Source organism: Sinohyriopsis cumingii, chromosome 16 (genome assembly GCF_028554795.1).
Source record: "Sinohyriopsis cumingii isolate HCF-2022 chromosome 16, ASM2855479v2, whole genome shotgun sequence".
Lineage (NCBI taxonomy): Eukaryota > Metazoa > Mollusca > Bivalvia > Unionida > Unionidae > Sinohyriopsis > Sinohyriopsis cumingii.
Genome location: NC_142976.1, coordinates 12,519,790 through 12,538,407, shown reverse-complemented (window position 1 = coordinate 12,538,407; position 18,618 = coordinate 12,519,790). Strand labels below are relative to the sequence as shown.

General features: G+C 33.2%; 1 protein-coding gene across 4 annotated transcripts in view; it reads left to right on the top strand.

The window, feature by feature from the left end:
* Nucleotides 1–4,270: 4,270 nt before the first annotated feature.
* LOC149779955 (tRNA-dihydrouridine(20) synthase [NAD(P)+]-like) overlaps nucleotides 4,271–18,618 on the top strand; it is a 77,456-nt gene continuing 63,108 nt past the window's right edge. The window contains exons 1-5 of one of the 4 annotated variants that reach the window (XM_089936663.1): nucleotides 4,285–4,409; nucleotides 6,299–6,408; nucleotides 8,401–8,538; nucleotides 12,488–12,533; nucleotides 14,055–14,146. In XM_089936663.1, coding sequence (XP_089792789.1) covers nucleotides 8,416–8,538; nucleotides 12,488–12,533; nucleotides 14,055–14,146 — 261 coding nt within the window. In that variant the 5' untranslated portion in view covers nucleotides 4,285–4,409; nucleotides 6,299–6,408; nucleotides 8,401–8,415. Of the gene's footprint in view, nucleotides 4,410–6,298; nucleotides 6,409–8,397; nucleotides 8,539–12,487; nucleotides 12,534–14,054; nucleotides 14,147–18,618 lie in introns of all 4 variants that reach the window. The other 3 variants (XM_089936661.1, XM_089936662.1, XM_089936660.1) reach the window with 3 other exon arrangements.

Below are 18,618 nucleotides of genomic sequence, written 5' to 3'. Positions count from 1 at the left end.
GAGGACAGGTGGGTGTTAAACATGAACTGAATGTTACTGCAGCCTTAGTCTGTTGGTACAAAATTATTGTTGACTTTTTTATATAAATTTTAGCATTATCCTTGGTAACTACAATTTTACTTGAGAGACTTTTAAAGTCTTTGAATGCAGTCATTAATGCTGTTGATATTTTACCGATTAAGTCATGTTTTCGATATTATTATTCCCAAATTGTTAGTTCCGTGTCTGATGTTATTTTCATCATGTTCATAAAAATTATCTGTGCATGCTTGTTTTTTATTTGGCTCCAATAAAGACACTGACAAAAGTCTAAACCAAGGTTTTGTTTTTAATTAGTGTAGTACAAAATTGTGTTACACATGAAGAGTAGTATTGTGAATTCATTGTGTATCTTGATATGAGAGACAAACACCAAACTCCAAAACTTAAAATAAAGGCGCTGTATGTTTTTTCTTCACATTTTCTTCTCTTGTAAAAACTTTAACCTGCACAAGAAATACCATGGTATTTTTAAGTACTGGTATAGCTTCCAAAACCACCCAAACATGGCACCAGATGTTGACTTAGAGCAAATGCCTGAATATTTTCCATCGAACAAGGCACCAGATGTTGACTTGGAGCAAATATCTTTAAAGAATGACTTAGTTAAGAAAATACAACAATAACAGTCCTTATCTCAACATTTAAAGAATGACTTAGTTAAGGAAATGCAACAATAATATTCCTTATCTCAACATTTAAAGAATGACTTAGTTAAGGAAATACAACAATAATATTCCTTATCTCAACATTTAAAGAATGACTTAGTTAAGGAAATACAACAATAACAGTCCTTATCTCAACATTTATAGAATGACTTAGTTAAGGAAATACAGCAATAATATTCCTTATCTCAATATTTAAAGAATGACTTAGTTAAGGAAATACAGCAATAACAGTCCTTATCTCAACATTTAAAGAATGACTTAGTTAAGGAAATACAACAGTAACAGTCCTTGTCTCAACAGTTAAAGAATCAATTAAGGAAATACAACAATAGGACAATGAAATTTTAGTCTCTGATAATCATTTGAAAGATGACGAAAAAAAACTAGATTAGTCAAAGATAACCGTTGATGCTAATATAATGTCGCAGTTACAATAATTCGTTAAACAGAAATATAAACAAAATAGATGAAAGCTAAAGAATAAATGTCAGTGATGGTATGATCATACGCAATACAACAGACTAAAATGTATCAGATTAAAGCAACAACATAAAAGTGATCAGGCTTTATCAACTTAAAAAATAACTTACTGTTGGAATAAAGAAAGAAAAAGTAAGAAGATATCAGTTGTTAATAAGGGCACATTAGCGACAATGGGAAATTACATTAAAGATACTCCAGGCACGTTTAGCGACAAGAGGAATTTAACATGGGATATATTGGGCCTGTATACCATCAAGGGAAAGTGGGGTTGTTGTATAGGGACAATAGGTGTGGTGGGTAAACGAGGACACACAGACACACATATACGGCAAAGAGAATAAATAATTTTTTGAGGCATATGATTGGCCATGGAAAGGTCCTTTGGGTATCATATTCGTGTTATTCTAGTTTCTTCTTTTCCTCCACCATCTTCTGAGTTTTGTTATCGTTGTCTTCTTCTTTTTTTTCTTTTTTCCTCCTGTTTTTCCTTCTCCTCTTCCTCTTTGTTCCTTTCACTTTCTTCTTCCTTCTCTATTTGGTTATTGCACTGTCTCATCCTCTGTATGTCCTCTTCATCATCATTCTTCTCCTTTTCTTCTTTAATCAGCTCTCTTAACATATTCTTCAAAAGGTTGTTGGCCACTGCAGCGTCAAGGGTTTTTGAAAGATCGCGGGCCACTATAGCATCAGGGGGAATTTAACATGGGGAAATTGATTAGGCCACTATAACGTCAAATTGAACATGGGGAAATTTAATGGTCTTCTTTGGCACCAAGGGGAATTGAACATGGGAATATTGTGGTTGTCTTAGCTTAAAATCTAAGAGAAGGAGATGAAATCTCACAAAATACACTAACTCTTACACTGCCAAAAATAATATAGTCACCAGTGGTAGGAAATTCCTTTGGCAAAAAGCTAGTATTTGTTTTTAGCTACCAGTTTTGAAAAATTATTTTGGAAAAACCCACTATCTAGTTATAGCCTCAACTTGTGTTATGTTCCTATTTAAAAACCGTAGTATCTATGTATACCTACAACCTGTGGAAAACCCCAAGTCTATATTTAGTCTCAAAATGTCCAGCTTCAATGACGTCTCTGTACTGGAAACTAGGGGAATAATGGCAACAGTGTTGCAAGTGGCTGACCTGAATACGCGCTACTGTAGCTAGGTAGGTAGGTGAAATGAATTTGATAGAGATAAAGGGTGTTTTAAAGGGACAAACAAAGACCAATACACACACACAAACCAAACATATGCGTGCACACAAACACATCCACACACAAAGGTACGAGTGCCCAAAATTTACTATCCACATAAAGATGAAGAAGAAAAAAAAACAAAATATACTATCCACACAGGGGAAGAAGAAAACAAAACCGAAGTATACAATCCACACACGGGAAGAGGAAAAAACAAACCTCAAATATACTAGCTACACAAAGGTACGCGAATGCATACAAACCCCAAATATACTATCCACAGAAACGTACACGAACGCATACAAACACACTCTGCTATCCACTCAAACGTATCAAACGCGATACTTACAATGACACGGAGAAAGCCATCTAACCAGGATTATAAACTGTGGAATATTTGTCTTTATTACTTATGCAACAATGAATAATATATGAATTCAATGAGTAATATATGAATGTAATAGCTTATTTAATTACTTAATTTGAAGATATATATATATATATATATATATATATATATATATATATATATACACACACATATATATATATATATATATATACACACATATATATATATACACATATATATATACACACACACGTATGTATGTATGTATCATACTGAATTCATTGTGAATGAATTCATTAGGGATCTTGATATGTGCATTAAAGATGATGAAAGAGAAAAACAAAACACATGAATTAGCAATGTTGCATTTAATATCTTTGTAAAAATTTATCAGCATTTGATCTGGTTAGAGTAAGGAAGTGCACATGATAATAGACTGCAAGGAACATGCAATAAAATAGCTGATGTTCAACAAGGAATACACTAGCAAATAAATTGAAAACAAAAGGGGGGGGGTAAATATTCAGAACAACAGTATACATAATATATAGGCTTTAGTGATAAATGTCTTTCTGACTCTGTCTGAAAATTGGAATGTAATAGAAGTTGTTTTTGTGTTTTAATTTTTTTTTAATTGAACAAAACTCCAAAGACGGTTGTAATCATCACATGCATATATTGCAAATTAGAAAATAGAACTAATTTTCAAAACTGACGTAAATAATTGTATGAAACTTTACGCATTTGAGAAAGTACGCAATTGCCATATGCATATGGAAATGATCACTCATGAAATAATGTTCATTACCGAAATTTTTATGGTACAAAGCTTTAGCAAAATGTAAACAAAGTACGCAATGAAAATGATTCATTTGTTTTTAAGTGATTTGTAAAAAAAAATGATTAATGAAGGTGAATAGAAGGATATCAAGAATTTTTTTTTCTTTTCATTGCACATCAGGCCGGTCACTGTCCTATCAAACACAATATACTAAAATTATGTTATTATTTATGCTAGTTTTGCAAGTCAAAATGCATAATATAAAGAATTATTCAGAAACAATAATAATATGGAAAAATAAAGTTTATAAATTAATAATTTACTACGTTGAAATTTCAGTAGTGCATACAAATTTCTGCTGTGTCACACCAGTATCATTCATACGAATGGATTGCATTATTTTTTTATTATTAAAATTAACGTTTTCAATTATGTTGATGATATAAAAAAATTTAAACATGTATCCAAATTTCGAGATAAAGACCACTAAATAAAATTTACTAACTTCTGAAGTCTCGTTGCATATAATAGTTTCCATTCCGCAGCATACTGGTCACATTTAAGTGAAAAATTCCTTGAGTAAATTTGCATTATAATTCAAACTAAGTATTCGTTTATTATTTTGATAGCATTTATTTGACCATAAATCGTATTTAGTTTAAATAGTGGCAAAAAAGTAGTTTACAATTTGTAAACAAATTTCCGTTGCGTTCCATTTTTTCTGTTGTGCAGTTTAGTTATTATCTTTCGGGGCCCACTTTTAGGCTTTGCCAATATGGCGGCGCCCATAGACTTCTTGAAAAATTGCACGATATTGCAAGATGTGTTAAAGATACATGTATTGGTCGTGATAATAATGCACTTCTTATAACGGAAATATTTGTTTGTAAGCCAGTATATGTGTGTGTTTTAAAGCAAAGTATGGGGAAAGATGCTTTTAAAGGGAATGTACATGGAATGCAGTACAGTACTGTATATTTTTGACTTGGTACAATAAGCAAGGATTTTAGGCGACCCTTCATTGTCTAATAGTGTTTTGCTGGTCAAGAAAAGGCCATACATGTAGAGGTTGTTTTCCATAGACTTTGACAATTGTGTTGTTTCTTTTGGCCCAATAACCGGTTTGCTAGTATGAAATCTATTCGGGGCATTGGCAACAATATAATTTTTTTTAAAAATTTAAGCAACTCAGCAGATATGAAGTGTAGAAAATGATTGAGTTCTAAAATACACCTAAAAACTGGTCATTAATCTGCTTTGAACTTTTTACAGGTTGAATTAGTCCTACATGTAAGACCTCAATGCTGATATTTATGTTTTTGGCACCTGGGTCTTACTGTCTAACTAACGGCGCAGTGTAACGTGTTCTGATGTCGACTAACGTTGTAACGAAAGTAAAATTTTCAGGAATATCTCACACAAGTGGTAACCAATAATGACGCTTTTCTATAAAGTCATAATGTTTGTTTTAGTCAGACTTTACTGACACTGATGTCTTTTCTCTAATAAATTCAAATTCTCACAAAAGAAATGGACCTGTTTTCAAGTTTTCTTTGCCTACATTTTAGTTTGCTGGAAAGCGATGAAAGCTGGGAATGCCGAAAATGAATAAAAACATATTATGCCTATTGGAACTGTCAGCAACATTTCATTTCGTTCAAGAAACATATTCTCCCACATGAAACTACTTGAACATACTTCGGCATACCTCAACTACCATCGATTTCAGCAAATTCAAATGTATGTCAACGAAATATGAAAATGCGTTCCTTTGCTAGTGTCAGATTTTGATTCCACTAGGATAAAAACAGCCAGTAAGTATATTAATTGCATATCAGTTTGTGGAAGAGTGTTGATATAGGCTGCCAAGTGTGTGAGATATTCCTGAAACTTTGACTACTCGCTCCAGTGTCAACCAACATTGGAACACGCTATACAAGGTCGCTATTTGGGTAGAAAGACGTAGCACTAAAACATAAATAACATGTGATATGTCTTACATTGTTGGACTATAGATCAAATTAGCAAACTTTACAGTGGATCACGTTTCCTGATTGTTTTGAAGTAACCACAATTAGTATTTCTGATTTGAAAAAAAAGACATCCTTTTGATAAAAGAAACTGCAGACCAGTTCACATTATATCCAAACATTTTGTGAAAACAATTAAAATTCATCATTGGCATACTATTTTGAGAACATTTATACCAAATATTTGGGTGCTTTTTGAAAGGTCATGTATGCCAGACTATTTTTGAACATAAAATCTGGAAAAGGCTCTTTAATGAAAACGTATATAGCTGCAGTTTTAATAGATTTATGTAAATTTATATACAGTCTCTCTCATGACCCTCTAATTTGCTAGTGAGGGAAAATCTAGCTTTCTGAGGATTTTCTCAAATTCTGAGGTGTTGTTTTCAGTGACAGTAGACAGTAGAAAATCTGGTTGACCTGATTGTTCCAATTATTTCAACAACTTTTGTCATATATATAGTTAGTCTTAGATTCTAACTCACCATCAGTTTTACCAATAGAAAGTATCACACATGTTTACAAACATATTTAGTCTGTTTGAGGTTACCAAATATTTCCTGTTTTTTACCAAATGAAAGATAATCCAATCAGTTCCTTTTTTATGTGTTTGTTGTCCATCAGTTTTCAAGTAGCTTTCATTGCAGGCCAAAGATGAGAGATGCTACTACCGTATGTTTGTGTGTTGATGAAAGACAAACATTCATGAGTCTTGTTTCTTTACATGTTCACCCTGTGAGTACAGACTTGCAATTACTGAATCCAATAATGAGTTGTGGACATGTGGATTAGTGTGGCCTTTTGCCAACAGACATTACCGAACTTTGATCTACAAAACTATATACCCAACTATAGGTACAGAGATAGATATTGATCAAATGTATGTCACTGAAAACCATATTGAATTCCATTGTAAGTTTTAATAAGATCATTTTTGTTTTGTTGTTGCTTGACCAGGCTTTCACAATGGAAAAAAAATGGTTTTCAGGCATCTAGGCAGTGAATGCTTCTAACCCAGCATACATATAAAGTTTGGGCCGAATGTATTTGAAAATGTCATTGCCATTAAAATATATGTACAATTTAACTTCAGTATCTACTCATGGAACCCATTTGCAGGAGTCAGTGTTAACACACCTCTCACATCCACTTTCCAGCATAGCTTCAATTTTTGCAGTGGCCATGCTGGACAACAATAGTTGTGCAATGTTAATGCTCAAGTTGGCAAAAATAGGTAGAAATGAGTATAGAAAGTTCCACATTTAAAATGTTCAAAATAGTGACTTTATACTTCTGTTTTTGTTTTATGTCAGAGGATTAAAATGTTGATGAAATATTATAAATCTGTATGAAATATTACTTTTTTGATTTGCTTCACCACAGTTGTTGCATGCCATAAAATGCCAACCTCAAGAGTAGGTTACAGTCAAAAATCAGCAAATGTTTGCATTACAGAAATGTATAGGATATACTATTGGATACTGATGTTAGTACTTGACTGATACATCTACTGTATAATCATTCACTTCTTACTGGGCTACACAAGTTGAATTTTGCTATAGTCATTCACTTCTTACTGGGCTACACAAGTTGAATTTTACTATAGTCATTCACTTCTTACTGGGCTACACAAATTGAATTTTACTATAACCATTCACTTCTTACTGGGCTACACAAGTTGAATTTTACTATAATCATTCACTTCTTACTGGGCTACACAAGTTGAATTTTACTATAATCATTCACTTCTTACTGGGCTACACAAGTTGAATTTTGCTACAGTCATTCACTTCTTACTGGGCTACACAAGTTGAATTTTACTATAATCATTCACTTCTTACTGGGCTACACAAGTTGAATTTTACTATAGTCATTCACTTCTTACTGGGCTACACAAGTTGAATTTTACTATAATCATTCACTTCTTACTGGGCTACACAAGTTGAATTTTACTATAATCATTCACTTCTTACTGGGCTACACAAGCTGAATTTTACTGTAATCATTCACTTCTTACTGGGCTACACAAGCTGAATTTTACTGTAATCATTCACTTCTTACTGGGCTACACAAGTTGAATTTTACTATAATCATTCACTTCTTACTGGGCTACACAAGTTGAATTTTGCTATAGTCATTCACTTCTTACTAGGCTACACAAGTTGAATTTTACTATAATCATTCACTTCTTACTGGGCTACACAAGTTGAATTTTACTATAATCATTCACTTCTTACTGGGCTACACAAGTTGAATTTTGCTATAGTCATTCACTTCTTACTGGGCTACACAAGTTGAATTTTACTATAATCATTCACTTCTTACTGGGCTACACAAGTTGAATTTTACTATAATCATTCACTTCTTACTGGGCTACACAAGTTGAATTTTACTTGGTTTTGTTTTTTTAATGATCATTGGCAAATTTTCAACAAGAAATTCTGTAGATCGAAATTTTTGTCACTGATAATCAAAATTAGCACCAAAATTGATAACATGGCATAAAACTTATTCTTGTAACTTTCCATCCTCCTCATTGAAGGGAACATTGGTGCCAAATTTTACATTTGTTTTGATTTTTAATGCATTGTATTAAAACAAATGTTGATGGGAGGAATTTTATTAAATCATTGCTTGGCAGTCAGTTTCACTTTCTGGGCCAGTTTTGGCAGGTGTCAGACTCGAAGGGGCCTATTGTTTCAGAATCAGCTCCAAGCATGGACCCTGGCCAGTTAGTAGGGTAGAGGGTAACTCTCTGTTCTTGGCACTATTTGGAAAAGTGGGGGAGAGTAACAAACAGACATAGGTGAAAGTCTTCAACCTGTATCCCTTGTTTACCTTCAATAGAGTGACTTGAGAAGAATGGACCACAAAAAATCCATGGACTACAGAAAGAAAATGATACTGGCACCAATGGTGCGGATCTGTACACTGCCAATGAGACTGCTTGCTCTGGAGTATGGTGCAGATATTGTATTCTGTGAGGTAATTAAAAATAGAGATTCTTCATATGGTCTAGACCTCTTTCTTTCATCAATCACACATTCGAGATAGAGATTTCAACACTGGGGGTGGTATGTAGATGTACACAGCATTATTTAATTTTGATAAGCCCCTGGGTAGGGGTTAGGAGGGCATGGGTGATTATGCACAAAACAACTGACTGATTATGAAACTACTTGTCTGAGAATTGATGTATGTGATCACTGACCCAAGTGTCAATACATGTCAGAGCTGGAAAGTTAGAATTGGGTTGGGATAGGGACATCTTCACTAGCCAAGGTTCCATTATGATAACCCTATCTACACCTTGGCATATTGAGCAGATATTTCTGTACTTTGGGTCTGTGAATTTCATTGGATGTGGTAGCAAGCCACCAAATCCAATCAAAATTAAGTTGTTCATATTTGAACTGTTCGTAGATGATCAAGATTAGGGGAGCACACAACTTGAATGGACTGATAAATAAGCAATTTTCTGTTGCCAGTCAGTGTACAAATACCTTTCACTAAAATACACCTATAATGGCTTCCATCTGGTACATGTCATACTTTAGATGTTAAACTTACAAGGTATCCTTTTTAAGTCGATTGCCTCAATCCTTTCTGGCCGATGTACAGTGTACACGATATTGATTAGTTGGCATTAAATACTAAGGGAGGCAACTCATGTGGATAGGGTTATCTTATTGGAACCATAACTAGCAAAGATGGTGTAGGAAAAAAAGTTGTTACCCCTGGGTCACAACTTAAAAGCCCATTAAGATCATCACCCTGTAATTAAATATAGGTTTATTTGGCATGAAAGAGAAAAATTGAAGCATGCAGCTGATCATGGATTTTGGGTCTGTTCTTACTCCTAATAACTTAGCCCTAGGTTCTGTTGAGATCCCCACCATAAAAAGATGACTTTACATATGTAACAAAAACTGTCCTACTTACCCCACTTGTACATGACACTATGGGCACAGAGTTTGAGATAGTGGTGGAACAAAGGTGAGTGTGTTGGTGTGTGTTTTACAAAACACTCTGCATTTGAGGTTAAATTATCAAATTGGTATTAGAGCCAAAATATTAGCGTTTCCATCATTATTGTAATTATAATAGTTATTATTGAGTAAGGTACCTTGATATTAGCGTTTCCATTATTATTGTAATTACGATAGTTATTATTGGGAAGAGAATCTGCTTGATAGGATTCAAGCACTTACAAACCAGTGTAACTTTTGACTGTCATCATTGTCGTCATAAATATATACCAGGTACTACTTATACACAGAATAGAGAGATTGTCTGAAGTGACTAAAGGCTGCAGATGGCTTGCTTTACAGCCTAGCTTGCACCCTAGATATCTTTACTACTACAGCTACTGTATATACTCCTATATAGATTGAGTCTATCTGCAAACTTCACACACCCTTGCATAATGTGCTGGTGGATCTGAGTCTCTGCAGTTTGATCCCTTGGACAGATCAGGGTCTGTTGTTTACAGTTGGACACAACTTATAAAAGATTAAATATGGTCCTACTACTTCCAGTAATGATCATGGCTACAGTGTACAATGCTCTTTCCTAATCACTATGATCACCATATGATTGGGATTCATTTCACAGGCATGTCATACAGAATTGTCCTTTGATAAGACGTCACAGTATGCCATATGTACTTGCTGATAAGTTGGGTCCAGCTGCAAACAACATAGACCTTGATGTGCTGTCACATAATATGCTGATAGATCTGGGTCTGTGTTTTTGTTCTGCTGATTACTCCTCACAGACTGCATGGACTCGTACCAGATTTGATCTGACTTATAAGTGTGTGTATACAGTAGTTGTCATAGTAACATAGAATAGAAAGATGTATTAAGACTCTCTAAAACTGACACCTTAGTATACCAGAATCTCATCTGGATCAGAATATTTTTCAAGTTTGATAATTCACCTTAAATATCATAGTTTTTTGTCCAAGAAAACCAAAATCATTTGACTCCAAAAACCAAATTTCAGTTTGACACTTTAAAAAAAACCCCATGAAACTGAAACTCACTTAAAACGAAAATATGTATTTTAATTGCTAAATTCCTGACATATGCATGCTGGAATAGATAAATTACGGTTAGCAAAAATTGTACTAGTCTTGTCAGTGAGACACATAAGCAGAAAATATCCCAAGGCATACAAGGTTAGAAAAAAAAAACATTTGAAATTTGCACCAGCAGCTTTTAAGGCACATTATTAATAACTAAATCTAGTAGTCTTGCCATATAAGATTATTTCTGCTTATTATCTAATTATGATGGATGCTATTCATTTGTATAGAAAATTTATAGAGCATTTTTTAAATAATTTTTTTATATTAAATATGATGATTTATTAACCAAGCATGTGATCTTGCTTTTCAGTGGAGCAAAATCATTCCATCGATGTATTTAAGTAGCTGTGACTGATTTGTTTTGACTCACGTATCAAGATGTCAGAATAACCAGCTAAGTGTCATAAGATTGAACTTTCCTCCTTGGATACGATTTAGTCTTGATCATTGAGTATAAATCTGTGATAAAACCTACACTGAAGAAATTAAGGGAAATAAATCAACCTAGGAACTTCTATTATTTCACATGTTTAAAAGGAAATGGGATTCTGCAGCAATGCATTTGAAAACAACAGTGATGCCAACAAGCATCATTTCAGTAATGCCTGCATATTTGACAAACTGAATGATCTTATGTGGCAATGGTTTAGCCAAGCTAGGACCAAAAATACTCCTGTCTTGGGCCCAATAATGTATAATCTTTCTCTTTTTCATCACATAAGCACTCTGAAAAAGACAATTTTTTTTACATCAACGAAAACTTCATTAAACCAAAAACCTCTAAACACTGAATTTCTGGGTGGGGAGTACCAGGTGTTTTTGGTTTTGAGGGGTTTCACTATATATTTAACTAGGTGAAATTATGCACCAGACATGAATTAGAGTTGAGAAGTACATGAAACAGTACTCCCTCATTAAAATACTGAACCATATAGTATGCCACCCTATAGTGAGACTGCCTTATAATAAAGTACATGAAACAGTACTCCCTCATTAAAATACTGAACCATATAGTACGTCACCCTATAGTGAGACTGCCTTATAATAAAGTACATGAAACAGTACTCTCTCATTAAAATACTGAACCATATAGTACGTCACCCTATAGTGAGACTGCCTTATAATAAAGTACATGAAACAGTACTCCCTCATTAAAATACTGAACCATATAGTATGCCACCCTATAGTGAGACTGCCTTATAATAAAGTACATGAAACAGTACTCCCTCATTAAAATACTGAACCATATAGTACGTCACCCTATAGTGAGACTGCCTTATAATAAAGTACATGAAACAGTACTCCCTCATTAAAATACTGAACCATATAGTACGTCACCCTATAGTGAGACTGCCTTATAATAAAGTACATGAAACAGTACTCCCTCATTAAAATACTGAACCATATAGTACGTCACCCTATAGTGAGACTGCCTTATAATAAAGTACATGAAACAGTACTCCCTCATTAAAATACTGAACCATATAGTATGCCACCCTATAGTGAGACTGCCTTATAATAAAGTACATGAAACAGTACTCCCTCATTAAAATACTGAACCATATAGTACGCCACCCTATAGTGAGACTGCCTTATAATAAAGTACATGAAACATGTAATTTTACTGTCACTTGATAGAAAAGATCAATGAACATACCTTATAATGAGTGGTGTTATAATGAAGTTTTTTTATAGCATGGGAATGTTGCATGCTGTTTAATGTTGAATATTTTTTAGATCTCAATTTTTAACTAATTGTGTCAGCAGTGTTGAGTAATATTGGACCTCACGATGTTCTGTTTATATTTTTTATTTATTTTTATAATTTTTGTCTTTAAACAGGAAATTATAGACTTTAAGATCCTGAGTGCCAAGAGGATAGAAAATGGTAACTTTTCTATCTTTTGTTTTCTCCTTTCTGCGTCTGGATGGAGATAATTGTTCATTTACTACATGGAGTGATATATCATCATAAAATTGTATCCATCCTTGTATTAATCTGAATCATAATCTTATTGGCTGACACTCTTTTAGAATATATTGCTGTTTTGACTCATGAGCCATCTAAACCTTAGTCCATTTCCCATTGCATTGATTCATATTGACTGGTTCCTACCTTATTTCTGTAATCGTAGCTTGAAATCCGCTAAAAAGTGAGGAATAAACAACCAGACTGTGTTTGGTGGTTCAGATGCACCTTATTATGACATGATGGGTATATTGTGTTGTTTATCACATGCCACCCTGTAATGTTATCATCCATGTGCTCTATCTCTGCAAGTCAAAAAATTATTTACTTTCTTCCCTATGTACAGTATTAGGCAAAATCTTCACATTCAGCTCAAAAGCCATTGTTGAGACAAGAATGCAGAATATACTGTCAAAATTTTGTGTGATGCAGATTTGTTCACATTGTGGTAGCATGATTATTCTTCCAAAGTTGCTAAGCTACTGAGAGGAGTGCAGTGGTAAATGTATAGTTATGATTTTAGCTTTGTTCATTTTCTTTTTAATGATTAATGTAATACATAATTACAAATTTCAACAGCTCAATATATTAATTTTATTTATTGCAAAAGAATTGGGCTAAAGCTGTATAGATACCTTCTTAAAATTGTGTTAATTTTATTCAATCATAATGTATCATTTTCTGCTTTGAAATATGTGAAGGAAGCTGTTCCTTGACCCGTGTAGTGACCAATTAATGTGAATATTCAGTTTTCCCTAAAGCATCTTTGCTTATTTTATGGTGACAATTGTTACGACATATTTTACCTTGAGTTTGTACCTTACTTTTAAACTACATAGCATACTGTCAGGTGTTTTGTACTACATAGCATACTGTCAGGTGTTTTGTACTACATAGCATACTGTCAGGTGTTTTATGCTACATAGCATACTGTCAGGTGTTTTGTACTATTAATTGAAGTGATTTGCAGTTCTGTAGTTTTTACATATTCTTCCAATAAGCATAAATTAGAAAATAATTCTGTGCAGGTATAATTTTTGGCTGAATTGCTAAGCGAAGTAAAGAGACAGTGTTTGTATCTCTCTAACTGTTGAGAATCAATACTTAGGGTTTGCATTTAGCTCACTTTTTCAGATTCCTTGAATACAATGTCTGGTTATTTGATATGTTGACGGAGTTGTAATGCGCCATTCAGATAGGATACTGTGATTAATATTTCACAATTTGGTGATTTGCATTAAATTTTGCATTTAGCTAAGTTTGACAATATTGTGTATTGTTATTTTGACCATTCATATACAATTTGGTCACTGTGACTAGTATTTCATGCTCCAGTGATTTGCATTGAACTCAGTTTCTTGGACAATGCTGCCTTGTTAAAAATCATAAATTTGAAGATTGCGAATGGAAAGTATGTTATGATTACCATGTTATTTTCAGATTTACTTGGAACTATTGACTATGTGCTGTCAGATGAAACCATCGTCTTCAGAACTCACCCCAAAGAAAGGGACAAACTTGTGTTCCAGTTAGTAAGTAAACATCTTATCTTTCTATCTGCCAGTTATTGTCCCTGCTGTAATGGCTCATCCCCCGATTTTACATGATAAATTGCCAATTGTTTCAATCCCAGTATGTATGTAGCTTGTTATGACTGCCTAGAACACACACACATGACTGCCTAGTATTTACTGGGTACATGTGACTTTGTTATGACTGCCTAGTATTTACTGGGTACATGTGACTTTGTTATGACTGCCTAGTATTTACTGGGTACATGTGACTTTGTTATGACTGCCTAGTATTTACTGGATACATGTGACTTTGTTATGACTGCCAAGTATTTACTGGATACATGTGACTTTGTTATGACTGCCTAGTATTTACTGGATACATGTGACTTTGTTATGACTGCCTAGTATTTACTGGGTACATGTGACTTTGTTATGACTGCCTAGTATTTACTGGGTACATGTGACTTTGTTATGACTGCCTAGTATTTACTGGGTACATGTGACTTTGTTATGACTGCCTAGTATTTACTGGGTACATGTGACTTTGTTATGACTGCCTAGTATTTACTGGGTACATGTGACTTTGTTATGACTGCCTAGTATTTACTGGATACATGTGACTTTGTTATGACTGCCTAGCATTTACTGGATACATGTGACTTTGTTATGACTGCCTAGCATTTATTGGGTACATGTGACTTTGTTATGACTGCCTAGTATTTACTGGATACATGTGACTTTGTTATGACTGCCTAGTATTTACTGGGTACATGTGACTTTGTTATGAGTGCCTAACATTTACTGGGTACATGTGACTTTGTTATGACTACCTAGTATTTACTGGATACATGTGACTTTGTTATGAGTGCCTAACATTTACTGGGTACATGTGACTTTGTTATGACTGCCTAGTATTTACTGGGTACATGTGACTTTGTTATGACTGCCTAGTATTTACTGGATACATGTGACTTTGTTATGACTGCCTAGTATTTACTGGGTACATGTGACTTTGTTATGACTGCCTAGTATTTACTGGATTCATGTGACTTTGTTATGACTGCCCAGTATTTACTGGGTGCATGTGACTTTGTTATGACTGCCTAGTATTTACTGGATACATGTGACTTTGTTATGACTGCCTAGTATTTACTGGGTACATGTGACTTTGTTATGACTGCCTAGTATTTACTGGGTACATGTGACTTTGTTATGACTGCCTAGTATTTACTGGGTACATGTGACTTTGTTATGACTGCCTAGTATTTACTGGATACATGTGACTTTGTTATGGCTGCCTAGTATTTACTGGGTACATGTGACTTTGTTATGACTGCTTAGTATTTACTGGGTACATGTGACTTTGTTATGACTGCCTAGTATTTACTGGATACATGTGACTTTGTACAGGCAACAATCAGCAGCAGTACTAGAGATATCATGAGTTACAGAGATATCATGAGTTACATGTATGGCTGTGGCTGTTGCAAAGGGATATCTACTACTGTGAAAATGGCAAAAAATTAACTTGTCTGCCAAGTTCATTGGTAAATTGGTATATTATCAGATCAAAAGAAATGTATATGAATAAGTCTTTTATGGCTAAATTTTCATGGTTTATGTTTTCATTTATAGTCTTACTTGAAGGCTACCACCAAAAATCTCACTTTTCTCACTGAAATTTAGATAAAATCACATAATTACCTGTATATTTATTGAAAGTAATATGGTATGATCTTTGGCATTATCTCCCCTGCCAACATAGAGATAATGTTTTCTTTCGAAAAGGACAAATCAACACCATGCTACTAATTTGTAAAGAAGAATATGAGAACAATACAGAACTCGGATTGAGCACTTTGTCATACCCATTGAACAATTTGAGGACTTTGAACAGGCAACACTGAGCAGCAGTACTAGAGATATCATGATATCTGGAATCTTTCGGCAAAATTTAGACATGTAGACTAGTTAAAGAAAGTGTTAAATATGGATAATTTGTCAGTATGTGTTGTGTTTGCATTTTGGTTCTAATCCATATGGATTTTGTCCATTTTCTGCCAAATATTTTGACCTGCAGATCCAGGTTAGCAGTAAATAAATGTACACTTTTCATTAGACCAGCAAGTAGATCTCCACTTTTTTCTGAAATTGCTGGTAGTGGATCACTCCAGTAATATTAGAAGAAAGGCATGAGATCTACTTGTTGGTTTAACAGTGTACTGTAATTACGGCATGTACTATACATGTATTAGCTATGATGTCATTGAGGTAAGGATACTAATATTACTAGATTATACCTATTATGCTTTTATGCCGCTTATATTAGCAAAATTTATATCTCTCGGGTTGGCACAGAAAAATATGCTGTAATTTAATGATTCCCACTGAAAGACTGATTCTTCTCCACACTAATGAGTGATTTTTTTGATGGGTGTATGTTGTCACTACACTTGAAAAATTTGCATATTAATTGGAAGAATTTATAAAAGTACATATCTTTCAAAGTCATATAATAAATGTTCAAATATACTGTCTATAATGGAAAAATACTGCTCAGATTGTCTAGATGATATAGGGATATTGTTCAAATCCCTAGATAATGTGGAGATGTCCATATTGTCTAGATAATATAGTCTTATTAACCTTATTGTCTAAATAATGTATAGATATTGTCCGTACATGTCTAAATAATGTATAGATATTGTCCGTACATACAAAATAATGTATAGATATTGTCCATACATACAAAATAATGTATAGATATTGTCCATACATACAAAATAATGTATAGATATTGTCCATACATACAAAATAATGTATAGATATTGTCCATACATACAAAATAATGTATAGATATTGTCCATACATACAAAATAATGTATAGATATTGTCCATACATACAAAATAATGTATAGATATTGTCCATACATACAAAATAATGTATAGATATTGTCCATACATACAAAATAATATATAGATATTGTCCATACATACAAAATAATGTATAGGTATTGTCCATACATACAAAATAATGTATAGATATTGTCCATACATACAAAATAATGTATAGATATTGTCCGTACATACAAAATAATGTATAGATATTGTCCATACATACAAAATAATGTATAGATATTGTCCGTACATACAAAATAATGTATAGATACAAAATAATATATAGATATTGTCCATACATACAAAATAATGTATAGATATTGTCCATACATACAAAATAATGTATAGATATTGTCCATACATACAAAATAATGTATAGATATTGTCCATACATACAAAATAATGTATAGATATTGTCCATACATACAAAATAATGTATAGATATTGTCCATACATACAAAATAATGTATAGATATTGTCCATACATACAAAATAATGTATAGATATTGTCCATACATACAAAATAATGTATAGATATTGTTCATACATACAAAATAATGTATAGATATTGTCCATACATACAAAATAATGTGTAGATATTGTCCATACATACAAAATAATGTATAGATATTGTCGGTACATACAAAATAATGTATAGATATTGTCCATACATACAAAATAATGTATAGATATTGTTCATACATACAAAATAATGTATAGATATTGTCCATACATACAAAATAACGTATAGATATTGTCCATACATACAAAATAAGGTATAGATATTGTCCATACATACAAAATAATGTATAGATATTGTCCGTACATACAAAATGATGTATAGATATTGTCTGTACATACAAAATGATGTATAGATATTGTCCATACATACAAAATGATGTATAGATATTGTCCATACATACAAAATGATGTATAGATATTGTCCATACATACAAAATAATGTATAGATATTGTTCATACATACAAAATAATGTATAGATATTGTCCATACATACAAAATAATGTATAGATATTGTCCATACATACAAAATAATGTATAGATATTGTCCATACATACAAAATAATGTATAGATATTGTCCGTACATACAAAATAATGTATAGATATTGTCCATACATACAAAATAATGTATAGATATTGTCCGTACATACAAAATAATGTATAGATATTGTTCATACATACAAAATAATGTATAGATATTGTCCATACATACAAAATAATGTATAGATATTGTCCATACATACAAAATAATGTATAGATATTGTCCATACATACAAAATAATGTGGGGTCCCGAGTGGCCGAGTGGTCTAAAGCGCTCTTCGTTACGGATCGCTGCCATCTCACCTCTGTCTGCGGCGGTTCGAGTCTAAGATTCAGCCAATTGGGCATGTGAGAAAGCTTGCCAGTAGCTTCTCGTGGGTCGGTGGTTCTTTCCGGGGTTTTCCGGGTTCTTCCTCCACCATTAATACTGGCCGACATGTATAGCCTATCGTGCTGAAAAATGGCGTTAAACCCCACAACAACAACAACAACAACAAAATAATGTATAGATATTGTCCGTACATACAAAA